This window comes from Gorilla gorilla, chromosome 2, assembly GCF_029281585.2.
Source record: "Gorilla gorilla gorilla isolate KB3781 chromosome 2, NHGRI_mGorGor1-v2.1_pri, whole genome shotgun sequence".
Classification (NCBI taxonomy): Eukaryota; Metazoa; Chordata; class Mammalia; order Primates; family Hominidae; genus Gorilla; species Gorilla gorilla.
This window is the reverse complement of record NC_086017.1, coordinates 133574071-133600790: the sequence shown is the minus strand read 5'-3', so window position 1 is coordinate 133600790 and position 26720 is coordinate 133574071. Positions and strand designations below refer to the sequence as shown.

Sequence of the window (26720 nt, the reverse complement as noted above, 5' to 3'; positions counted from 1 at the left end):
CATTCCAGAGAGTGTGAAGTGGTTGCCAATTCATTTTCTCTTCTGTGTTTAATAGCCAAATTTGAATGATTGGTTTTGCCTATTGTATCAGTTTTCCTTACATCCTATCCATTCTTTAATCCACTCAAACCCAGCTCTTTCTGTCACCACTTTACTGAAACTTTACTCTGATAGGACATGCATAACCTACTAATGACTATCAAGTGGCCTTTTATAGTTTCCAGTTTTCCTGAAAGGATCTCTCTTTCTATTTCCCAGTCCTGCCTTGTTCATAGCAAATACCAGTAGTTTCCTAAATGTGAAGCCCAAAAGCTTCACATCATTTCCATCTACTCTGCTCTTAATAGGAAATCTCATACTGAGTCTGGATAGATGCCATCCTTCTTGACTCTGCCCATTGCTTTTGTTTATTATACCTTCCTATTTATATCTTAACATTTAATAAGTGGACCTTTGCAAGTATCTCCTGTCCTTCTCAGACTCTCTCGATACCACTATTTTAACCATCCCCCTACTTAGAATTTCTCAACAACTCCTAGTGCCTACCAGATAAAATCTAGATTCTTATTCTGAAGTCTGCTGTCCCTAAACTAATTCCCCTACCTTATCTCCCATTATTCCCTCTGTGATAGTAAGACTGACCTACTTGCTATCTTCTGTAGCCCTACCTCCCTCACCTGTACCTCTTATCCTTCCTGGCATGTCCTCATTCTTTCTGTGTCTAAATTCTCTCCTAGCCCGGGTTCAAATCACACTTCCTCCATCCATGTTGCCCCTGACCTCCCTAGTTCATGCCTGTTTCACCCACCTCTGAAATTCTCAAACACCATTGTCCTCTGATTTACCACTTCTATAATGCCACCTTTCTATACTTTATCTTCTCATTGGCTAGATTTTGAGCTGTGAGAAAACAGAAGCCACGTCCTATGTGTTTTACCTATGCCCTTTCTCAGAATGCATGCAACTATTTTGTGATGGAAAGGAGGAAAAATTAGAATCTCAGAATCATCTACTAAGATTTAGGTGCAGACAAAGAAGGCCCAGGATTAAAGAGAATAGAGATGCTGGCAGTATCCTTTGTAGAACATGTGAACTTGTCAATAAAAAAGGAATAAAAGGAAAAAAGGTTTGTGGGGTTTTTTTTCTTACTTTACTTTTCTCCAGCAATATTATTGTGAATTCATTTGTATTCCTTTTTTTCCTAGCAGCCTCAATTAGGGTCTGATTCTGACATAAAAATGAAACGTCCTGTTCTTGTGCTAACCATTCTTTGTTTGGTTTTCAGGTTCTCTTTGTTCCCAGACACTGGTGGCATTACGTAGAATCCATTGATCCTGTCACTGTCAGTATAAACTCATGGATTGAACTGGTACTTTTTCGTTTTTTTTTTTTTTTTTTAAGTAAGTGCAAATCATGCTTTTAAAAGATATATAAGGTCTGGCTGTACAACTGGGTAATTAATTTTTTTTAACCAATGCTTCAGTATTTTTTTGTTGCAGTGCACTATAACGTATGCATTCTGTCTTCTGTTAATGGATGTTTAGGTTGGAAATTGGAATTTTAGTGGTGTGCCACTCTCTTTCTTTTAAGGACACAGAATGCGCCTGATGCTGGCATGCAGGGTCCTTTCCCTTGACCAGTGTTGTTAGGAAAATTGTATTGGGCCTGGCCAGATTTGCCGATATGTGTCCCTTGTTGCCGCTCCTCTTTCACACCATCTGGGCTGGAAATACCTGCTTCTTGGTTCAGCGTCATTACTAATTGCAGAATTCTGTCTTGGCTTCTACATATTCTCAAAGCGGAGTCTTTCTTTCAGTGCTAGGTTTTTATCATTTCATTTCTGCCAGAGGCCTTTCCCTCTGATGTGTTAAGCTTAATCCTGGTTGCCTGCTCTATTTGACAATTAGAATAGCTGCTTGTTATGCTCAAGTCTGTCTCTTCAACTGGGGCCTTAATTGCAGCTGCCTCTCTTTAACCAGACGCCCTGACTGCATCTCTGCTGTTCTTGACCTGAAGCCTGGATTGCATCTCTCTGCTCTGTTTGACAGCCGTATCCTCTCCCTAGTCTAGTTTTTCCTATCCTTTGGTAATAGGAATGGCTTTGGAATCAGTGGAACAGAAGGAATGTTGTAACAGAAAGCTATGTTGTGTGGGCTTAGTGAAGAGTTGTAGCCCTTGAGGCTTAAGTGAGAGGTATGGCAGGAGATCAGTAGTGTCACAGAAATTTCGCCTATAGCATGCTGAACTGGAGTTGCAGCAGATGTCAAGGTAGAATCCATGGAGAACTTCCACTCCCAATGCCAAAGTCATATCTACAATAGCCCTGACAGGTGCTTCACCTCCCAAGGAAGTTCGCTTGTTGTTAAAGAGTAGAGCTGTCATCTTTTTAAAATATTTGAAAATACCTCCAAGTTTTTCCATAATCTTTTCTTCTTCCATGCTCAAAACCTCTTACTTTCTTTAATGGGGTGTTTTTATGGGTGATTTTTTTCCTTTTTCCAGACTTTTTATCATTCTGGCCATAGACTTTGGAATCAGGCAACTTTAAGATACAGGTTACCTTTGTTAGCTGTCTAACATAGATAATTACTTAATCTCTTCAAGCCTCCATTTTCTTGTAAAATGAGTATTATAATTGAACCCACCTCAGTAGAGTAATTGGACAACACATTGTAAAAGCATCTAATACAGTGCGTGGCATATGGGAAGTGTTTAAAAAGTAGAAATTGCTGTGAGGAGGAGGGAGAGCTATTATGTCAAGAATAGTTCTCTTAATATATAGTGCCTAAAACTGAATATCAGTAGGCCTTATTTGGTAGAGTATAAGATTTCTACCCCACATGATCTCGATCCTAAATATCTCCAGTGCTGCTTGTAATATTGGGTTAGTTTTTAAGTAATCTCATCTCACTTTAGTTGCATATTCAACTTTAAAATATCTGTGTTTTTTTTTCACATGATCTGCTGTCAGGCAGGTTGAATCCTATCCTGTACCTATAAAGCTGATTTTAATTCTAAATCCAGTATTTCACAGTCATCCCTGTTAATTTTCATCATGTTGGTTTGGTTGAGCATTCCAGCTTGACAAGATAATTTTAAATTTGGGTCTTATCTGTCATTTTAGTGAAACTTCAAGCTGGCCTGTGCCCTTTTGATATGTCCCCGTTAATTAGACTTTGAGTGTATCCTGGCTTTCTGGCACAGGAAGATATCCCAGGATACCCTTTCTCCTTTAGTGCCCCTCACTTGGAAGTCAATCATTTCTCCAGGTAGCCACAGTTCTTTTTGTAGGAAATGGCATTTAGAAACTGAGATCTCAGCTCTAAATCTGTTCATTGCTCCTGGGTGTCAGTGTTTCTAGGCTCTTTCAGTGATGTAGCTAGAATGTGAGATAGATAGATAGATTAGATAGATAGATAGATAGATAGATAGATAGATAGATAGATAGATAGATATTGATGTATTTATATTTCTAATTCATGTGTTTAAAAAATATATCTAGACAGGTAATATGCTGACGTCATAACAAGGCTTAAGGGAGGCATGTCTCACACATGAGCATGACACCCAATCATCAGACTTATGAACTATAAAAGTATCTAATTCAAGTTTAACATGATAGAATTTTTTATTTGTTTCTGTATTTTTATCTCTTCTCTTAACACTGAAAATCTGGGTCCTTAAAAACAGTAACATAAGGCCGGGCACAGTGGCTTACGCCTGTAATCCCAGCACTTTGGGAGGCCAAGGTGGGTGGATCATGAGGTCAAAAGATCGAGACCATCCTGGCCAACATGGTGAAACCCCATCTCTACTAAAAATGCAAAAATTAGCTGGGCATGGTGGCACGCACCTGTAATCCCAGCTATTCGGGAGGCTGAGGCAGGAGAATCGCTTGAACCAGGGAGACAGAAGTTGCAGTGAGCCGAGATCAAGTCACTGCACTCTGGCCTGGCAACAGAGCGAGTCTCTGTCTCAAAAAAAAAAAAAAAAAAAGAAAACCAGTAACATATTTACTTGTTTGCTGTATCCAGCAATATATTTTTTAAGATATCAAATTAGGCCGGGCGCGGTGGCTCACACCTATAATCCCAGCACTTTGGGAGGCCGAGGCGGGCAGATCACATGGTCAGGAGATTGAGACCATCCTGGCCAACATGGTGAAACCCCTTCTCTACTAAAAAATACAAAAAATTAGCCGGGCATGGTGGCACTGAGGCAGGGGAGTCACTTGAACCCACGAGGTGGAGGTTGCAGTGAGCTGAGATCGTGCCATTGCACTCCAGCCTGGTGACAGAACAAGACTCCATCTCAAAAAAAGAAAAAGATGTCAAATTTATGTTTCCAAAATTCAAATAGTAATATTACGACTAACCATAAAGCTTGCAAGTAAAAATTAAGATTTCTTTGCAATTCTTTTTATTGTTAGACTGTATCTATCACTAAGAGGGACAGATACAAAGTCCTTTATTCAGGAGTCATTGTGAAGGAATTCTTTTCATTTATGGTTATTTTACTAATTGGATATTTAGTTAAGTTCATTTGTTTCAGTTTGTTTTCAATTTTAGGATTTACCTTTTTAAAATTTTGATCTAATTTAATATTTTGAATAGGTAGAACATTTAACTTGTCAAAACTATGTTAAAAGTTATACTCAGGGAAGTCTGCCTTTCATCCCTGTTCCATCCACTCCATTTTTCCCAACCTTTATAGAGATCCATTTTTATTCATTTCCGGTTTATCATTTCCAGTGTTTCTTGTAAACATATATATCTATATCTATATATAAAAGTAAGTAAATGAATAGATGTATTTATATATGTAAATAAGTATATAAACAGTCTTATATGTACAAAGTGCATAAACATATAAATACGTCTTTACTTATTTATTTATATACTTATTCAAATATATTTTAAATTTTCTATCCTTTATTCCACAGAAAGTAATAAACTATAGTGTTCCATACCTTGCTTTTTTCAACAATAATATCTTGAATTTCACTACATAATAGTACAGAGAAATATTCGTATTTTTCTTCAACCACTGTCTAGTACTTCACTGTATGGGTGCTCTACTGTTCATTAGTTCCTTTAAGGATAGATGTTTGGGTTGTTTCCAGTCTTTTGTAATTACAAATAATGCCACTGAATAACCTTGTGCATATGTTGTTTTATATTTGTTGAAGTGTGTCTTTGGGGGAGATCTTAACAATGGATTTGCCATGTCATAGGGTAAATGTATCTTTAATTTTGTTAGGTTTTGCCAAATTCAGCTTCACTGTGATTGTGCCATTTTGCATTTCCATTAGTAGTATGTGAAAGTGCTTGTTTCCTCCACAGCCTCACCAACAAAATCTGTTGCTGAACTTTATTGTTTTTGAGTCATAATTAGAAACCAAGGTCATATGACCCTTTCCAGGTCATAAAGGAATTCACCAATGTTTTGTGTTAGAATTTAGATTGTTTCATGTTTTTTGCATTTCGATCTCTTATCCATTTGGAAGTTTTTCACTAGGATATAGTATAAGTTTGAGATCTAATTTTATCTTTTCCAAAATGGTAATAGGATTGTCAGGACCATCATTTATTTTACAGTCTGTTTTCCCTTCATGATTTGAAATGTCTGTTTAATCATATACTAGATACCTGAACATATCTGGGTCTATTTTGTCCATTGGTCTTTCTGCCTATTTATTTAGTGAGGTCTTATGTTTTAACATCAGTAGGACTAACCATTGCTTTGTTTTGCAGGGTTTTTCTGGCTATTCTTGCCTCTGTTTTTTTAATGTGTTCTTTAAAATCAGCTTGTCTAGCTTTAGGAAAAAAAAAAAACCTTTTGATGTTTTTTTTGATCCATATTAAATTTTATCTGAGCTTTATGATGTTGAATTGTTCTGTCCACAAATTAGGTGCCTTTCCATGTATCCAAGTCCAGTTTTGTTTTTACAGCTGTGTTTTAAAGTTTTCCTCACATAAGCTTTGCACATTTCTTTTAAATGTTTATTCCTAAATACAGTAGTATCTCCTTATCCTCGGGGGATATATTCCAAGATCCCCAGTGGATTACTGAAACCCCGAGTATTACCAAACCCAATTGTAATCAGTCAACGCTTTTCTGTTCATGCCTTCCACCTACAAATGTAATGTCTTAACTAAGATGCAAACTTAATCCATTTTAACTAAGCACTTATGCACTGTGGCTGCAGCTTTTGCAGTTTGAGGTGTGATAGCAAAACTACCATAATTTTTTCTCTTGACAGTTTTGTAGATAGAAGATTTCTTCTTACCATAGACCTTAGTAACCTCAGCATGCTGGTTTTCTTTCTCCTTATTAAGTCGAGAACTTTCACCTTTTCACTTAAAGGAAGCACTTTATGCTTGTCTTTGGCATATCCAAATTGCCAGCATCACAACTCTTGTACTTTGGGGCTATTATTAAGTAAAATAAGGGTTCCTTGAATATAGGCACTGCAAATACCATGACAGTGATCTGATCACTGAGCTAACTACTGAGTGACTCAGAGGCAGGTGATGTATACTGTGTGGAGTGGAATGGTGAGAGATTTCATCACACTACTCAGAATTGCATGAAACTTAAAGCTTATAAATTGTTTAATTCTGGAATTTTTCACTTAATATTTTCTGACTGAGATTGCCCACGGGTAACTGAAACTGTGGAAAGCGAAACTGCAGATAAGGGCGGACTGCCATATTTCATCTTTTTTTGCTGCTAGGGTAAGGTCTTCTCTTCCATTCTGTCTTCTAACTGGATATTATTAGTGTATATGATAGCTATTGATTTTTGTGTTAATTTGAATTATTTTATTTTGTGGTAGTTTTATATTGACTTTCTGGGGTTTTCAGGTATCTCTCAGATTACCTGAAAATTAAGATAGTTTTTCTTCTTCCTTTCTAATTTGTTTGCCTATAATTGTGGGGTGGGGGTGGAGATTTGGTCTGATTACATTGGCTAATCCATCCAATTCATTAATAATAGGGGAGATAGTGGGCATCCTTGTCTTGTTCCTGACTATGAAATGCTAGATTTGCAGCTGAGTTGTATGTGTTTTATCATATTAAGTATCCATCAATTTCTATTTCATTACTTTTTGTTTTTTTCAAAATTAGGAAAAGGTATTGAATTTTGTTGAATTGATAAAGATGATTACATAATATTCTTCTTTAGTAAACACCTGGTATTGCAATAAATTATATCAATTGATTGCCTAATATTGATTCATCCTTAATTTCTGGAGTAAATACCACTTGGTTGTGATATACTGTTTTTTAATTTACCATAGTATACTGTTTGTTCATATTTTATTTAGATATGAATTTACATGGCCTCAGTAACATGAAAGACTTCACCACAGTGTTTTAAAAGGCTTATTATATACTATTTAGTCATCTTGTGTATAATTTTCCAAAGGATTAGTATCACTGAGTATAAACAGACTCCAAGGTAGTACTTAGAAGTATGGTAGCTAAGAACTTCATGCTGATTTCAAGTGGATGATTTCTGTCCTTCACCACACCAGACCTCCAGTTCCTTCTTCAACATCTTTCTGTATAATTCTGTTTGAAGGCCATTCAATGTTTATTGAAAAACTGGAATGCACAATTGGTGTTAAATAATATCTTTCTCTGTCATATGTTGCTTTTATCATTGTCTCTTCAACATTGGACAATAATTCCTTCTTTTTGCCAAATTTAGCTCCAAAAAGCTCATAGGTTTTAGAGCCTACCATACTTATATAACTCAAGTTAACCCCAGGTTCTGATATTGCTTTCATGAATCACATACTTGGAAAAGAGTAGAGATTTTAGCTCTGTTCAAGTGGTGCAGGATTCATTTCTTCTTGGCTGGTGCCTTTTCATCTTTTTCACCTCCTTATTCGAGTATTGAAATGTATTTATCAGTATTTTTTCTAAACATTTTTAGAAAATATTTTGTTAATTTTAAAGCTTTTTCTCATTCTCAGCATTTTTCCTTTGTTATATCTTTTGTTATATTTATACATATAAAAGAATATGTAACATAATATATAATACAATGAGCACCAGTAAACTCATTACCTAACCCGAAAACTAGAATTTTTTATTTTTTTATTTTTTAGAGATGGAATCTCATTCTGTTGCCCAGGCTGGAGTGCAGTGGTGCAGTCATAGCTCACTGCAGCGTCAAACTCTTGGCCTCAAGCAGTACTTCCACTTTGGCCTCCAAAAGTGCTGGGATTACAGGCATGAGCCACCATGCCCAGCCTAGAATTTTATCAGTAACTTGCATTTGTGCTGTGTTCTTCCCAATCCCTTTCCTGTCTGTTCCGTTCACTCTCCTCATTCTCTTGTTTAAACAAAAAAGTTTTGTCACATTATCTGTGCATCTATCCATCTGTCTTATCTCTGTACACATATGCACACATATATATTTTTTTCTATTGGTTCTCTTTCTTTGGAGAACCTTGACTGATATACCATATGACCCAGCAATTCCATTCCTAGGTGTATACCCAAGAAAAATGAAAATATATGTCCACACAAAAACTTTTTTATTTTTTTTTGAGACGGAGTCTCGCTCTGTCACCCAGGCTGGAGTGCAGTGGCGCGATCTCGGCTCACTGCAAGCTCCGCCTCCCGGGTTCACGCCATTCTCCTGCCTCAGCCTCCCGAGTAGCTGGGACTACAGGCGCCCGCCACTACGCCTGGCTAACTTTTTGTATTTTTAGTAGAGACGGGGTTTCACCTTGGTCTCGATCTCCTGACCTCGTGATCCGCCCGCCTCGGCCTCCCAAAGTGCTGGGATTACAGGCGTGAGCCACCGCGCCCGGCCCAAAAACTTTTTTTGTTGTTGTTTGAGACGGAGTTTCGCTCTTGTTGCCCAGGCTGGAGTGCAACGGCGCGATCTCGGCTCACCGCAACCTCCGCCTCCCAGGTTCAGGCAATTCTCCTGCTTCAGCCTCCCGAGTAGCTGGGATTAAAGGCATGCACCACCAGGCCCAGCTAATTTTGTATTTTTAGTAGAGACGGGGTTTCTCCAAGTTGAAGCTGGTCTCGAACTCCTGACCTCAGGTGATCCGCCCGCCTTGGCCTCCCAAAATGCCAGGATTACAGGTGTGAGCCACCGTGCCTGACCCACACAAAAACTTCTACACGAATGTTTACAGTAGTAGTATTCATAATAGCCCAAAGTGACACAACTCAAATATCAATCATCTGATGAGTAGATAAACAAAATGTGGTATATGTGTACAATGGAATGTTTTTCAACTATCACAAGGAATGAAATACTGATGCATGCTATAGCCTGGCTAAATCTTATGGTATATAATGAATCTAATGTTATGTGTTATGTCTGTATCTGGTTATCTGACTGTATCTTCTGTTGGTTCTGTTTCTCTGAGGAACTCTGATACACCATATGATCCAGTAATCCCATTCGTATGGGTATATACGTAGATAGATATCTTTACATGATATCTACATGTACGTAAATGTAGATATCTATAAATACATAGATAGAAATATCTGTATTTATATAGAGAACAAGAGATTGAGATTTACTTTAAGGAATGGGCTTACTTGATTGTAGTGGCTGGCATGTCTGAAATTTGTAGGGCAGGCTGGCAGGCTGGAAACTCACATAGGACTTCTATTACAGTCTTGAGGCAGAATTTTTTTCTCTAAGACATCTCAGTTTTTGCTCTTAAGGACTTCAACTAATTGGATAAGGACCACATACATTATTGAGTATAATCTCCTTTACATAAAGTCAGTTGATTGTAAATGCTAATAATATCTTCAAGTTATCTTCACAGCAACATCCAGATTATTGTTTGACCAAACAACTGGGCGCTATAGTCTAGCCACCTTGACTCAAAATTAATCATTACATATGGTAACTCTGTGTTTAACCTTTTGAGGAACTCCCAGGTTTCTGAAGCACCATTTTACATTCCCACCAGCAATGTATGAAGATTCTGATTTCTCTGCATCCTCACCAACACTTGTTAATATCTGTCTTTTTTTTATTAGCACTATCCTGGTGTGAAGTGGTATCTCATCATAGAGATTTGCTTTTTTAAGTTCAATATTGTGTTTCTAAGATTCATTTGTGTTGTCACATGTAAGCTGTTCATTCATTTTCACTGTGATATAATACTGTGTTAAGGTAGTCCATAATTTATTCATTATTAATATTTATTCATTGTTACTATTTTAGTTACTATTCATATATTAATATATGTATATATATCAATAATTTATTATATTTATAATAATTTATATATTATTCATTGTTCTATTGATGGATGATTCAGTGTTCAATTTTTTGCTTCTATGAACAGAATATTCTTGTACATGTTTCCTGGCACACATGTGCAAAAGTTTATCTAGACTGTGTATAAATCTCGGAGTGGTATTGCTGGTCCATAGGGTATACAATACTCAAGTTTACGAGATAATGCCACCCATGTTTTCCAAATGTCTCTATCAGTTTGCTTTCCCATTAGTGTATAAGACTTTTGTCTCTCAATGTCCCGCTTGGAACTATCAGGCCCCTTTTTGCCAATTTCATGGATTTCTCAATTTGCGCTTCCCTGGAGGCTAAACATATCTTCATATGTTTATTAGTCCTCTGATTGCTCCTTTTTAAAATGCTTATCATTGTGTCTTTTGCCCATTTTTTAAAATTTGCTCATTTCTCTTATTGATATGTGTAGATTATTCTACACATTAATATTTTATCAGTTATATATGTTACAGGCATCTAGTTTGTTTTTTTCCTTTGTGGTGTTTTTTGGTAAACAGAAGTTGTTGATTTTAATGCAGTTCCTCATTAATGCTATACCTTATATTTACTCTGTCTTAAAGCCACGTTTAGATGGATAGCCATCTCATTCTTGTAGCCAAGCATGTTTATTGTAATTTTTCTTCCATCTCTGAAATAATTTGCTTGTCAGACTCTATAGGGATTATTCCTCTGTATGTGGTACTTTAAAAAAAAAAACTTTAAACATGTCAAATAATGGAAAAGATTGGAGAAAATATCATAAGGTGATTCATACTTAAGGCCATGTCTTATAGATAGAATACATACTTAAATTTGATTGGTGAAATATTCTGCAACTCTTCTAGATGGCAGGTGATAGTAAATACACAAAAATTGTGGTTCTACCAATAGCATACTCATTCCTTCTATAACAAAGCTTATATTAATGAGAGAACAGAAGATGAAATTAAAACAGACTTTATTATCTCTTAAAAAGCCATGAGACTTAACAAAAGTTAAAAGCGTGTTTTTTTAATTCAGGAAGAGGATCACCTAGCCCGGGTAGAAGAGGCAATCACCCGTATGCTTGTGTGTGCCCTGAAAACTGCAGAGAATCCACAAAATACCAGAGCCTGGTTAAACCCCACTGAGGTAGGCGGCTTCTGGTCTTCATCATGGCAGTTAGTTTCCTGTGGTAAACCAGCCCTGACTAGAGCATATGTTTTCCAGTGTAACTAAATGTATGTAACCATTTTAAAGGGTTTTTCTTTTCCCTTAGGTTGAGGAAACGTCCCATGCAGTCAACTGTTGCTACTTAAATGCAGCTGTTTCTGCATTTTTTGATCGTTGCAGAACATCTGAGGTAGTAGAAATCCAAGCACTGAGAACAGATGGAGAGCACATGAAAAAGGAAGAATTAAATGTGTGCAACCACATGGAGGTGGGCCAAACAGGTAGCCAGAACTTGACCACAGGAACAGACAAACCGGAGGCAGCAAGTCCCTTTGGCCCTGATCTGGTCCCTGTAGCACAGAGGTCCGAAGAACCACCTTCAGAAAGAGGAGGCATATTTGGAAGTGATGGGAAAGACTTTGTGGACAAGGATGGAGAACACTTTGGAAAATTGCATTGTGCCAAGAGACAACAAATAATGAGCAACAGTGAAAATGCAATTGAGGAACAGATTGCCTCAAATACTACTACGGCTCCTTCTCAAACATTCATTTCTACGGATGACTTGCTGGACTGCTTGGTGAATCCACAAGTAACCAGGATAGTGGCACAACTTTTGATACAAGGAAGAAGTTTATGATTCAAGTGGAAGATGACTTTTAAAATAATATTTTTTAAATATATATTTTTAAGTAGTATGACTAAAATAAAGATGAACCAGCAAAAGGTCAGTTTGCACGTTTGTAAATGTATTTATCCTTACCGAATTACATGTCAGTCTGTTGCCGCCTTCTTTCATGCACATTCCTCTTTGGCCAAACTGGCTGCTCTTTGTTTGTAAGCTTTTGTTCCTCTCTCATCCCATACTTTTAGCCTGTGTCAAATGTTAAGTCCCAAGTATTTCCAGCAGGAAGTAATGTCTTCCTCAGCCTCAACCAGGGACCAGCCGACTGCTTACTTTTGCAAATAAAATTTTACTGGAACACGGCCATGCCATTCATTTACATATTGTCTATGATGTCTTCAGGATTACGACGGCAGTGTTGAGTAGTGACAGAGAGTGTATGGTCCAGAAAAAATATTCAGTATCTGTTCCTTTACAGAAAAGCTTTGTCAGCCTCTGGTCTAATGGATCCAGTGGGTCTGGAGTCTAGCCTCACTCTGAAGTGATCTCACTTGTAACAGCTGCAGAATTCTCACTGGTTATCCCCTGTTATTCAGAGTAGGATACCAATCAGGAGAAAAGTAGTTGTGGGTTCAGTATGAGGCCTCTTTAGGCAAGGAACTTGGACATCTAGGGACACCAATCCTAGGGCTAAAAAGGACTCAAACTCCCCAAACAGTGACTAAAGGCTTAGCTCAGTGAAATTGATCCCACTCTCATTACATTTGCAAGATCCAGGGATAATTAATTACCATTATTGTCTAAGAAGGAATTTAGAAATTAGAAAAGCATATTGATCTTTGAGTAACCATGCGTGAAACAAATACACACAGAAAAGATATGCAAAGTCACCTTTGAGATGAACTGATTGCTGGCTATCCTACTGTCCTCGAGGTAATGAGTATCAGTAAATCCAAAGAAAGTATGTGTTGTCACAGAGGGAAGGAGGGTGTTGTTATGTAAGCATGCCAGGGAAAGAAGGGCCAGAAAAGAGCCCTTCTGTGGCTTTTGTCTCCATCGGACCACTATGTATTTACCTATGAATTTCATTACTGTCTCTCCCAACCAAAATGTAACTCCTTAAGGGTAGGGACTGTGATTATTGCTGTTATTTGTAGAGCCGCAATGAGTACCCAGCATGTAGTATGTGCTTGTTAAATATTTGAATGAATGAATAATAAAAATGAGACCTCATTGACAATACCTCATCAAGTACATTGGGACAGAGAATGTGGCCAAAGGTAAGGTAGCTGTGATTCTTGGTATAGTCCTTTATTTATTTATTTATTTATTTATTCATTTTATTATTATTGTACTTTAAGTTTTACGGTGCATGTGCACAATGTACAGATTTGTTACATGTGTATACATGTGCCATGTTGGTGTACTGCACCCATTAACTCATCATTTAGCATTAGGTGTATCTCCTAATGCTATCCCTCCCCCTCCCCCCACCCCACAACAGGCCCCGGTGTGTGATGTTCCCCTTCCTATGTCCATGTGTTCTCATTGTTCAATTCCCACCTGTGAGTGAGAACGTGTGGTGTTTGGTTTTTTGTCCTTGTGATAGTTTGCTGAGAATGATGATTTCCAGTTTCATCCATGTCCCTACAAAGGACATGAACTCATCCTTTTTTATGGCTGCATAGTATTCCATGGTGTATATGTGCCACATTTTCTTAATCCAGTCTATCGTTGTTGGACATTTGGGTTGGTTCCAAGTCTTTGCTATTGTGAATAGTGCCGCTATAAACATACGTGTGCATGTGTCTTTATAGCAGCATGATTTATAGTCCTTTGGGTATATACCCAGTAATAGGATGGCTGGGTCAAATGGTATTTCTAGTTCTAGATGCTTGAGGAATCACCACACTGACTTCTACAATGGTTGAACTAGTTTACAGTCCCACCAACAGTGTAAAAGTGTTCCTATTTCTCCATATCCTCTCCAGCACCTGTTGTTTCCTGACATTTTAATGATCGCCATTCTAACTGGTGTGAGATGGTATCTCATTGTGGTTTTGATTTGCATTTATCTGATGGCCAGTGATGATGAGCATTTTTTCATGTGTCTTTTGGCTGCATAAATGTCTTCTTTTGAGAAGTGTCTGTTCATGTCCTTCGCCCACTTTTTGATGGGGTTGTTTGTTTTTTTCTTGTAAATTTGAGTTCATTGTAGATTCCGGATATTAGCCCTTTGTCAGATGAGTAGGTTGCGAAAATTTTCTCCCATTCTGTAGGTTGCCTGTTCACTCTGATGGTAGTTTCTTTTGCTGTGCAGAAGCTCTTTAGTTTAATTAGATCCCATTTGTCAATTTTTGCTTTTGTTGCCATTGCTTTTGGTGTTTTAGACATGAAGTCCTTGCCCATGCCTATGTCCTGAATGGTATTGCCTAGGTTTTCTTCTAGGGTTTTTATGGTTTTAGGTCTAACATGTAAGTCTTTAATCCATCTTGAATTAATTTTTGTATAAGGTGTAAAGAAGGGATCCAGTTTCAGCTTTCTACATATGGCTAGCCAGTTTTCCCAGCACCATTTATTAAATAGGGAATCCTTTCCCCATTTCTTGTTTTTGTCAGGTTTGTCAAAGATCAGATAGTTGTAGATATGTGGCATTATTTCTGAGGGCTCTGTTCTGTTCCATTGATCTATATCTCTGTTTTGGTACCAGTACCATGCTGTTTTGGTTACTGTAGCCTTGTAGTATAGTTTGAAGCCAGGTAGCGTGATGCCTCCAGCTTTGTTCTTTTGGCTTAGGATTGACTTGGCGATGCGGGCTCTTTTTTGCTTCCATATGAACTTTAAAGTAGTTTTTTCCAATTCTGTGAAGAAAGTCATTGGTAGCTTGATGGGGGTGGCATTGAATCTATAAATTACCTTGGGCCCGTATGGCCATTTTCACGATATTGATTCTTCCAACCCATGAGCATGGAATGTTCTTCCATTTGTTTATATCCTCTTTTATTTCATCGAGCAGTGGTTTGTAGTTCTCCTTGAAGAGGTCCTTCACATCCCTTGTAAGTTGGATTCCTAGGTATTTTATTCTCTTCGAAGCAATTGTGAATGGGAGTTCACTCATGATTTGGCTCTCTGTTTGTCTGTTATTGGTGTATAAGAATGCTTGTGATTTTTGTACATTGATTTTGTATCCTGAGACTTTGCTGAAGTTGCTTATCAGCTTAAGGAGATTTTGGGCTGAGACAGTGGGGTTTTCTAGATATACAATCATGTCATCTGCAAACAGGGACAATTTGACTTCCTCTTTTCCTAATTGAATACCCTTTATTTCCTTCTCCTGCCTAATTGCCCTGGCCAGAACTTCCAACACTATGTTGAATAGAAGTGGTGAGAGAGGGCATCCCTGTCTTGTGCCAGTTTTCAAAGGGAATGCTTCCAGTTCTTGCCCATTCAGTATGATATTGGCTGTGGGTTTGTCATAGATAGCTCATATTATTTTGAGATACATCCCATCAATACCTAATTTATTGAGAGTTTTTAGCATGAAGGGTTGTTGAATTTTGTCAAAGGCCTTTTCTGCATCTATTGAGATAATCATGTGGTTTTTGTCTTTGGTTCTGTTTATATGCTGGATTACATTTATTGATTTGCGTATGTTGAACCAGCCTTGCATCCCAGGGATGAAGCCCACTTGATCATGGTGGATAAGCTTTTTGATGTGCTGCTGGATTCGGTTTGCCAGTATTTTATTGAGGATTTTTGCATCAATGCTCATCAAGGATATTGGTCTAAAATTCTCTTTTTTGGTTGTGTCTCTGCCAGGCTTTGGTATCAGGATGATGCTGGCCTCATGAAATGAGTTAGGGAGGATTCCCTCTTTTTCTATTGATTGGAATAGTTTCAGAAGGAATGGTACCAGCTCCTCCTTGTACCTCTGGTAGAATTCGGCTGTGAATCCATCTGATCCTGGACTCTTTTTGTTGGTAAACTATTGATTATTGCCACAATTTCAGAGCCTGTTATTTGTCTATTCAGAGATTCAACTTCTTCCTGGTTTAGTCTTGGGAGGATGTATGTTTCGAGGAATTTATCCATTTCTTCTAGATTTTCTGGTTTATTTGTGTAGAGGTGTTTGTAGTATTCTCTGATGGTAGTTTGTATTTCTGTGGGATCGGTGGTGATATCCCCTTTATCATTTTTTATTGCGTCTATTTGATTCTTCCCTCTTTTCTTCTTTATTAGTCTTGCTAGCGGTCTATCAATTTTGTTGATCTTTTCAAAAAACCAGCTCCTGGATTCATTAATTTTTTGAAGGTTTTTTTGTGTCTCTATTTCCTTCAGTTCTGCTCTGATTTTAGTTATTTCTTGCCTTCTGCTAGCTTTTGAATGTGTTTGCTCTTTCTTTTCTAGTTCTTTTAATTGTGATGTTAGGGTGTCAATTTTGGATCTTTCCTGCTTTCTCTTGTGGGCATTTAGTGCTATAAATTTCCCTCTACACACTGCTTTGAATGTGTCCCAGAGATTCTGGTATGTTGTGTGTTTGTTCTCATTGGTTTCAAAGAACATCTTTATTTCTGCCTTCATTTCGTTATGTACTCAGTAGTCATTCAGGAGCAGGTTGTTCAGTTTCCATGTAGTTGAGCAGTTTTGAGTGAGTTTCTTAATCCTGAGTTCTAGTTTGATTGCACTGTGGTCTGAGAGACAGTTTGTTGTAATTTCTGTTCTTTTACATTTGCTGAGGAGTGCTTTACTTCCAACTATGTGGTCAGTTTTGGAATAGGTGTGGTGTGGTGCTGAAAAAAATGTATATTCTGTTGATTTGGGGTGGAGAGTTCTGTAGGTGTCTATTAGGTCTGCTTGGTGCAGAGCTGAGTTCAATTCCTGGGTATCCTTGTTAACTTTCTGTCTCGTTGATCTGTCTAATGTTGACAGTGGGGTGTTAAAGTCTCCCATTATTATTGTATGGGAGTCTAAGTCTCTTTGTAGGTCACTCAGGACTTGCTTTATGAATCTGGGTGCTCCTGTATTGGGTGCATATATATTTAGGATAGTTAGCTCTTCTTGTTGAATTGATCCCTTTACCATTATGTAATGGCCTTCTTTGTCTCCTTTGATCTTTGTTGGTTTAAAGTCTGTTTTATCAGAGACTAGGATTGCAACCCCTGCCTTTTTTTGTTTTCCATTTGCTTGGTAGATCTTCCTCCATCCCTTGATTTTGAGCCCATGTGTGTCTCTCCACATGAGATGGGTTTCCTGAATACAGCACACTGATGGGTCTTGACTCTTTATCCAATTTGCCAGTCTGTGTCTTTTAATTGGAGCATTTAGCCCATTTACATTTAAAGTTAATGTTGTTATGTGTGAATTTGATCCTGTCATTATGATATTAGCTGGTTATTTTGCTCGTTAGTTGATGCAGTTTCTTCCTAGCCTTGATGGTCTTTACAATTTGGCATGTTTTTGCAGTGGCTGGTACCGGTTGTTCCTTTCCATGTTTAGTGCTTCCTTCAGGAGCTCTTTTAGGGCAGGCCTGGTGGTGACAAAATCTCTCAGCATTTGCTTGTCTGTAAAGTATTCTATTTCTACTTCACTTGTGAAGCTTAGTTTGGCTGGATATGAAATTCTGGGTTGAAAATTCTTTTCTTTAAGAATGTTGAATATTGGCCCCCACTCTCTTCTGGCTTGTAGAGTTTCTGCCGAGAGATCCGCTGTTAGTCTGATGGGCTTCTCTTTGTGGGTAACCCGACCTTTCTCTCTGGTTGCCCTTAACATTTTTTCCTTCATTTCAACTTTGGTGAATCTGACAATTATGTGTCTTGGAGTTGCTCTTCTCGAGGAGTATCTTTGTGGCGTTCTCTGTATTTCCTGAATCTGAATGTTGGCCTGCTTTGCTAGATTGGGGAAGTTCTTCTGGATAATATCCTGCAGAGTGTTTTCCAACTTGGTTCCATTCTCTCCGTCACTTTCAGGTACACCAATCAGACGTAGATTTGGTCTTTTCACATAGTCCCATATTTCTTGGAGACTTTGTTCTTTTCTTTTTATTCTTTTTTCTCTAAACTTCCCTTCTCACTTCATTTCATTCATTTCATCTTCCATCACTGATACCCTTTCTTCCAGTTGATCACATTGGCTCCTGAGGCTTCTGCATTCTTCACATAGTTCTTGAGCCTTGGCTTTCAGCTCCATCAGCTCCTTTAAGCACTTCTCTGCATTGGTTATTCTAGTTATACATTCGTCTAATTTTTTTTCAAAGTTCTTAACTTCTTTGCCATTGGTTTGATTGAATTTCCTCCTGTAGCTCGGAGTAGTTTGAGCGTCTGAAGACTTCTTCTCTCAACTCGTCAAAGTCATTCTCCGTCCAGCTTTGTTCCATTGCTGGTGAGGAGCTCCGTTCCTTTGGAGGAGGAGAGGCGCTCTGCTTTTTAGAGTTTCCAGTTTTTCTGCTTTGTTTTCTCCCCATCTTTGTGGTTTTATCTACTTTTGGTCTTTGATGATGGTGACGTACAGATGGGTTTTTGGTGTGGATGTCCTTTGTTAGTTTTCCTTCTAACAGACAGGACCCTCAGCTGCAGGTCTGTTGAAGTTTGCTAGAGGTCCACTCCAGACGCTGTTTGCCTGGGTATCAGCAGCGGTGGCTGCAGAACAGCGGTGGCTGTAGAACAGCGGATTTTCGTGAACCACAAATGCTGCTGCCTGATTGGTCCTCTGGAAGTTTTGTCTCAGAGGAGTACCCGGCCGTGTGAGGTGTCAGTCTGCCCCTATTGGGGGGTGCCTCCCAGTTAGGCTGCTCGAGGGTCAGGGACCCACTTGAGGAAGCAGTCTGCCCGTTCTCAGATCTCCAGCTGCGTGCTGGGAGAACCACTACTCTCTTCAAAGCTGTCAGACAGGGACGTTTAAGTCTGCAGAGGTTACTGCTGTCTTTTTGTTTGTCTGTGCCCTGCCCCCAGAGGTGGAGGCTACAGAGGCAGGCAGGCCTCCTTGAGCTGTGGTGGGCTCCACCCAGTTCGAGCTTCCCGGCTGCTTTGTTTACCTAAGCAAGCCTGGGCAATGGCAGGCGCCCCTCCCCCAGCCTCACTGCCACCTTGCAGTTTGATCTCAGACTGCTGTGCTAGCAATCAGCGAGACTCGGTGGGTGTAGGACCCTCCGAGCCAGGTGTGGGATATAATCTCCTGGTGTGCCATTTTTTAAGCCCGTTGGAAAAGCGCAGCATTCGGGTGGGAGTGACCCGATTTTCCAGGTGCCGTCTGTCACCCCTTTCTTGGACTGGGAAAGGGAACTCCCTGACCCCTTGCACTTCCTGAGTGAGGCAATGCTTCGCCCTGCTTCGGCTTGCGCACGGTGTGCGCTGCACCCACTGTCCTGCACCCACTGTCTGGCACTCCCTAGTGAGATGAACCCGGTACCTCAGATGGAAATGCAGAAATCACCCGTCTTCTGCGTCGCTCACGCTGGGAGCTGTAGACCAGAGCTGTTCCTATTCGGCCATCTTGGCTCCACCCCCACCTTGGTATATTCCTATTGCAGAAATAGACATCGTTTACTGCAGATATTTTACTTTTTATGCTTGCTACTCCTTTGACCACTTTTTCAAACTGCAGATAGTGACCTATTATAAAATCAGTGTAGTGGGTGAGACAAGCGTGTTTTTTTTGCTCTGTTTTGGTTTTTTGTTTCGAGATGGAGTCTCGCTCTGTTGCTCAGGCCGGAGTGCAGTGGCCCAATCTCAGCTCACTGCAACCTCGGCCACCCGGGTTCAAGCGATTCTCTCAGCCTCCTGAGTAGCTGGGATTATAGGTGCACACCACCATGCCCAGCTAATTTTTGTATTTTTTTTTAGTAGAGACAGGGTTTCACCATATTGGCCATGCTGGTCTCGAACTCCTGACCGTGTTATCTGCCCACATCAGCCTCCCAAAGTGCTGGGATTACAGAGACTAGCTTTTTTTTTTCAATGGAATAAAATAATTTCACTGAATTGGAATACTCTATTATTTCAGGACACCTTTATGAAAAATATTTCAGGGTAAGTATATCTCATAAAACTTTTCAGTTACATCTGTGTATGTATTGGGCTTGATAAAAAATGTATTTTTTAGTGTAGGTTGGGGTCAGGAAAGTTTACAAGGTGTTTTGAGACAAAACATTTAATTCAATTAGAGTTAAGTCTTTGACATGCTGAGACCTGGGAGAAGAGTTAACACATTGTTATGTATGGATTTCTATGGTATGAAATGGATTATGGGGGGTAATTTCCTGATTTCGTAGAGACTACAAGGCAGCAAGAGATTCTGGTTATCCGCAAAGAGTGATGTGAGAAAAGAGAGTGAAAGGGGGGCTGTCAGGCACTACAGTAGCTGGGTCCCTTTTCATCCTGCATTTCACAGGTAAGCTGCCTGAGTGAGTGATACCATTGATTAAAGAGACCCTCAGCTGGGCGTGGTGGCTCATGCCTGTAATCCCAGCACTTTAGGAGGCCAAGGCGGGCAGATCACCTGAGGTCAGGAGTGTGGGACCAGCCTGGCAAACATGGTGAAACCCCATCTCTACTAAAAATAAAAAATTAGCCGAGTGTGGTGGCGCACACCTGCAGTCCCAGCTACTCGGGAGGCTGAGGCAAGAGAATTGCTTGAACCCAGTAGTCAGAGGTTGCCATGAGCCAAGATCACACCACTGCACTCCAGCCTGGGCGCCAAAGTAGTTAAAGAATACAAACCCAGCCAAATGTGCCTATAATCCCAGCTAAGCCAGGGAGATTGCTTGAGCCCAGCTTGGGCAACATAGTAAAACCTCTATCCTTAAAAAAATTAAAAAATAAATAAAAGCTCAGCCTTCTGCCTAACATCACAGAATCAAGGGAGCAGCAGCAGCTGCCTTATCCATTAGGTGCAGTAGACAATGGCTAGGGCCCATGAATCTTTTAGGAGGCCACAAAAATGTTTTAGTTTCTTTTAAAATCAGGAACAAAATATATAATCCAGCCTCAACTTCATTTGTGTTCATGTCAATGCAGTTGCAAATTATATTTAATTTTTTTATGCAATAAAGGGCCCACAATGGCAAAAGTGCCTGAGGCCCATGAACATTTTAAGGTGGCTCTGGGTGTTAGAGATATCAGAATTATTTGAGGTGCTTGCCCAAAATGCGGATTCTTGGGAACCACTCTAGTGCTATAGAATCTGACTCCTTTGGGATGAGGCCAGAGCTTGGAGTTTCAGCAAACACCTCAGGTGATCCAAATACCAAAAAAGAGAATTTCTGACCCTAGAGTAAACGATCAAGACCTATCACAGGTGCAAAGTGGACTTGTTTCAGCCGGGGCTACTTGCTGGGGTCAATAAGCCCTTCAGATTCACTGAACTATGGCTGTATCGTGCCCCTTCCTGTAATTTTCAACCAAATATTAATACACTGAGCATCCCTTCATGCTGTCATACTTAGTTGTTTTTTAATTATTATTATCAGCAGTGGTCTGTGTTTATCATTAAGCCCCCCTGTATTTGCCCTTTAGGATAAAAATGTTTACCATTAAATGACAGTTTTCAAGTATTTTATTTGAAAAGGAGCAAAATGACAGTTGACATATTTAGATTGAGGATAACTATAACATTACTGAATGGATTATTATTCTTCAGTGCGATACACTCTGATATTCAGCCTTGCCCTGAGTTAATCAAATCACTGGAGAACAAAAGCGAATAACAGCAGGTCTCTCTTTTTTATTCCAATTTCTTACATTTATTGTCAATGATGAATTCAGATGACAGTGGCCTGCCTAGAAAGCCACTCTTAAGCAACAAGGAGTCTGCCAATCCACTTCAAAAACAAACGACAAGAGGAAAAAATCCAAAACCTCTATGTTAATGAAGCAGCAACTGTGGCCCCCTAGCCTCCTCCACTTCAAGTACAGGTGTTCCTAGCAGATTAAGTCCCTTAATCCTCCCAGCGACCCCTAGCATCTGATGTGCTATCTGCATTGGCTCCGTGTCAGTATCAGCTCTGGCCTTGGCCTACAGAGCTTCAAATGAAGAGACTGTAATAGAAGAAGCCAGAAGGAAAAAACAAACAAGGCAAGATGGGGGTATTTCAAGACTGTCGGAGGTGTTCCTGAATCGGTGGCATTAATCTAGAGGCCATGTTCTGCAGTGGGAGAGCAATGGGCTTGACATCACAGGGACCAAGATTCAGTTGCCGGCTCTGAGGGTTCCTTTCTAGGTGATCTCAGGCAAGGAAGCTTCTTGCACTCTGAGCATGCTTCCTCAAGTTTCAAATGCAGAGATAATTCTGACCTCACAGGAATTGAGACAATGTGTGTGAAAGCACCTATTTTACTACCTGGCACACAATGTAGGTGCTCAATAGATGGTGTTTGAATCTTAAACTTACCTGGGGAAATTTTTAAAACTTCACCATTCAATAGACAGGAGTTAGCAAATTAGCAATATGACTGCTTACTTCCTTTGGTTTATTTATACATAAGGCTTTAAAATTATCAAACGCTAGGCTGTCAAGGAAAATATACTATTTAATAATCTTAGAGTTCATTTAATCTCAGCACAGGGGAAGGGTTTCACAATGAAGATGTCTAGCAGGCGTTATCCCATTGTTATCACTGGGCAGAACAAAGACCAATGAGTAGACACTATAAGGAGGCACATTGGCTGGTCACGGTGGCTCACACCTGTAATCCCAGCAGTTTGGGAGGCTGAGGTGGGAGTTCGAGACCAGCCTGTCCAACATGGAGAAACCTCGTCTCTACTAAAAATACAAAATTAGCCGGGTGTGTTAGCACATGCCTGTAATCCCAGCTACTCGGGAGGCTGAGGCAGGAGAATCACTTGAACCTGGGAGGCAGTGGCTGCAGTGAGCTGAGATCGCGCCATTGCACTCCAGCCTGGGCAACAAGAGTGAAACTCCATCTCAAAAAAAAAAAAAAAAAAAAAAAGGCACATTTTGGTTCAGCATTAAAAAGAGCCTTCTGGCAACTGGAGCCAGGGTTATGCTGCGCAACTCCACGGGGCAGGATTCCCCTAGACCACAGCCACATCACAGCTCCTGGACCGTGCAGAGCGCAAGTACACTGCAGTCCCAGAGCCCTGGCCAGAGCTGTCCCACATGTCACTGGCTAGTTTGTGAAGAATGAAGTTCCGTCATGGAATCTGCTCAATTTGAGGTAAAGTGATAGTGAGTCAAGAATGTTAAAGAGATGGTTCCTACTTTGGATGGGAGTCTGACTAGGCTTTTTTTCATTCTTCGTTGGTTTGTCAAACATTTATGGAGTATCCGTTGTACATCAGGCACAGACCTCATCCCAAGGGAAAAAAATTGACTAAGATACCATCCCTGCTCCCAGGGAAGACAGAAGCCCTACCCACTGGGTAATACTGTGCTCCCCACAGCACTATGGCATCCTGACATGGGGCCTGTCTCCTGCAGTGGCAGCTGTGCTTAGCTGTGCCCTCTGTCTGTAAGATTGTTATTCTCTCCTTCCTGAAAATACAAACCTGTTCTTTTCCCACAGATTTGATGTCCATACTTGTGGACACACAGTTGTAACTGCATTATCTCATTTAAATTTTCCAAGTTATTTGCTCTCAAGATAATAAGTTCATTTCCATTATGAAAGAGAAGCTGAAGAAAGACTGACTTCAGCGACAAAGAATGATCCTTGGATATTAGAAAAATCTGTTAAGAGGAATTTTAAAAAAAGCTAAAACTTGTTTTACAACTAGATATGTACAAATGGATAATAATTTTGTGGGAAGGATACCAAAGTGTTATTTTCTAAACGTAATAAGGTACTCTGGGTATGCTTGGTAGTCATAAAATGCCACAAATAAACTTGGATGGTGCACATTATCTGTGACAGTGTCATACAGGTCAGTAGGATTTTGAGGGTTCTTTGAAGGAGGCACAATTAATGAATGATTTCCGTGTGTATAGATTCCAGTAAGTACTCGCACATAATACACATGCTTTCTCCCATTTGCATCTGGTCTGGAGTACGTATCACTGGCAGAATAATTGGCATTGACAGCAAAATAGGTTCCCTTTCCATATGCCACAGCTGTGAAAAGAAAAACCATTTTTAAGCATTTCAATTTAATGTAAAATTTGATATGTTGGCCCAATCTGTTAAATAATGTTCTTTCTAAAGCCTCTCTTAAAATTTTTTGTGTGTGCTTTTCACTTTTAATCATCAATTTTTCTACCTAGAAGGGCCAGTCAGTCCCCTTTGGGATGAAATACAGTGAGTCCTACCCTGAAACTCGGGCTGCAACATGGCCACCAATGATGGGGGGACCACAATGAATCCACACTGTCCCAGCCAACTCGGGCTCTCATGGCTGATGCCTCATTCCAAGCAGCCAGATTACTCGCTTCCTTACCATTCTTTCCGGCATAGCTGCGGTTAAAGCCATTTCGATTGACGTGTGGCACGGAGCCGGCATCTGTCCCATGGAAGAGTTGCTTCTCATTCATTGTCTGGCCATTCTTGGCATCCATAGTTTTTTTCTTTGCCTGGTAGCTATTCCAGAGATCTGGATTCTGGATCCTCTCAATCTGCAAATTAATAAAGAATAATATTCTGCCAGTTCCAAGAGCACTTGCCAATATACAGCAAATGAAACATGATCACTATGTTTCATAAATAAAAGCACACTAAACAGCAAATCCAATGCCAGACGGCAGCTTTCTGCATTCAGAAACCTTTTTAGATCCAGTGTTTCATAAAAACAGGCAATGGGAAGAATGTTGGTTTAATTTTTAACATCTTTTATGTACCGCATGAGATCAAACAAGGTTTAGGATTTTAAGTACTCATGACATGAATTCTGCTGACCCAGCCTCTGCAACTTCTGCTTTTTACACATACTCTAATGACTGCTCCTGTTGCTGTCCACCTCACTTTGCACTTTGCCTCTCACCACCTCAGTCCTTCTGGGATACTGGTTGACCTAGTTGTGTACTAACAGTAAGAGAAGCAACAGAACATCTAGGCAAGAATGAAATTAACTAATGAAAATTAATCTCTGGTCCAGTTGGAAGACCGGTGCATGAATCTTGAATGTTGTAGACCAAAGTGGCCATGCTTTGACCATACTCTTTAGGCAGTGGCCTCCAGGGCGGTGGTGGAAACTGCTTGGGTCCTGGGTTGCAGTTCTACTTCTAAACTCCCCTAGTCACCAAGTAGCAGTTTCATAAGGCTGTCCTGGGAAGACCGAGGGGTGGGTAAAGGTGACCAAAGTCCCTCATGGAAATGCACAAGGTAAAGGTTCCCTGTTGTCCATGTTGTCAGAATGTTTTCCGTTTTGGAGAACTCTCAGGCTTAACACCATTACCTGCCATCATCTGGTTCTTTTTTTTTTTTTTTTTTTCCAGTTTTGGGTTTTCTCTTTTTAATTAAGATACAATTCACACTCTAATTCAAAGTCTCGGCATTAACATATATTTTGTTGATCTGGCTGATGATTTTAAAATTATTTTTCCTTTGTATTCTTTACCTACAGCTAAATTTCTAGTCTTCAAAATGCCTACATTCATTTCATTTACCTTACATTTTATCTTACTCATTTTTAAAGCCTTCAACATTTTTTGAGTTTTGAAATAATTCTCAATTTCTTAGTCTCTTAATTCTTAAATTTAAAAAGGTTGTTTCTTACCTTTTAAAATTTTTAAAAATAATTATGTCAAGTAATTTTTGAATATAGTAACCTGATTCTACATGTCTCATGGGATAAATTCTAAGGTAAAAAAATTGCAAATAAATCTTAAACTTTATTTAGTAGGTTTATTATTAGCAGCAGATGTCTAGCCAGGGTAGATTACTTTTATCAGACCAACCTCTCACCAACAACTACTAGAATCGCTAGAGAGGGAGAAAAGTCTATTTGAAGGCATCAAGGATTTGATGAGCTAAGATTGCAGAGAGAAGGGAAGTATGGTGAAACAGTAAAATCAGAAGACAATAATTTCTTCAAAGTGCTGAAAGAAAATAATTGCCATCCAAACTTCTATGCCCAGCAAAAATATCCTTCATAGAATGAAAGAGAAAGAGACATTTTCAGATAAATAAAAACTGAGAGAATTCATCACTACCAGATCTGCATTGGAAGAAATACTAAATCTAGATGAAAAATTATCCCACATGGAAGCATGGAAATATAGGAAGAATTGAAGGACACTGGAAATAAATGGTAAATATGTTGGTACGTAAATATAAACAAATTAAAAATGTTTCATCAGGTTTCAAATATAAATAGAATTAAAATGTGTGTTAAAAGCAACACAAAAAGCAGAAGAGAGATAAATAAGGCTTAAAGTATTCAAAGGTCTTTGCATTGTCTGGGGAATGATGAATATACTAATTTACATTACAGTTCAATAAGTCAAGGATGCATGTTATAATCTCTAGGGTAAGCAATGAAAGAATTAGAATGTATAACTAACAACATAATAGGGGTGAAAATGAAATAGAAATAATGCAAAAGAAACCAGGAAAAGATAAAAAAGAACAAAGAATAGATATGATAGATAGAAAACAGAGATTAATATGGTACATTTAAACCCAAACATATCAGTAAGTACAGTAAGTAAGATTAAGTACTCCAGTTAAAAGATAAAAGATTGTGAGGCTGGATGATGAAAAGCAAA

The 26720-nt window shown here is 39.2% G+C and overlaps 2 protein-coding genes and 1 non-coding gene across 5 annotated transcripts in view; 1 reads left to right on the top strand and 2 right to left on the bottom strand.

The window, feature by feature from the left end:
- HSPBAP1 (HSPB1 associated protein 1) overlaps positions 1–26720 on the top strand; it is a 71828-nt gene that overhangs the window by 39292 nt on the left and 5816 nt on the right. The window contains exons 6-8 of one of the 2 annotated variants that reach the window (XR_010132911.1): positions 1286–1369; positions 11311–11421; positions 11549–12169. Coding sequence is in view for 1 of the 2 variants with exons in the window: in XM_004036181.5 (XP_004036229.4) it covers positions 1286–1369; positions 11311–11421; positions 11549–12082 (729 nt within the window). In the remaining variant the exon portion in view is untranslated. Of the gene's footprint in view, positions 1–1285; positions 1370–11310; positions 11422–11548; positions 12426–26720 lie in introns of those variants that run through there. The other variant, XM_004036181.5, reaches the window with a different exon arrangement.
- LOC115934230 (small nucleolar RNA U13) lies at positions 3496–3599 on the bottom strand. Its single transcript, XR_004070050.1, has one exon. It is a non-coding gene; the product is annotated as a small nucleolar RNA U13 (small nucleolar RNA).
- PARP14 (poly(ADP-ribose) polymerase family member 14) overlaps positions 21599–26720 on the bottom strand; it is a 50087-nt gene continuing 44965 nt past the window's right edge. For both annotated transcript variants that reach the window (XM_004036179.5, XM_063704101.1), the window contains exons 16-17: positions 24455–24629; positions 21599–24132 (exon numbers count right to left, since the gene is read on the bottom strand). In XM_004036179.5, coding sequence (XP_004036227.2) covers positions 23843–24132; positions 24455–24629 — 465 coding nt within the window. In that variant the 3' untranslated portion in view covers positions 21599–23842. The remainder of the gene's footprint in view (positions 24133–24454; positions 24630–26720) is intronic.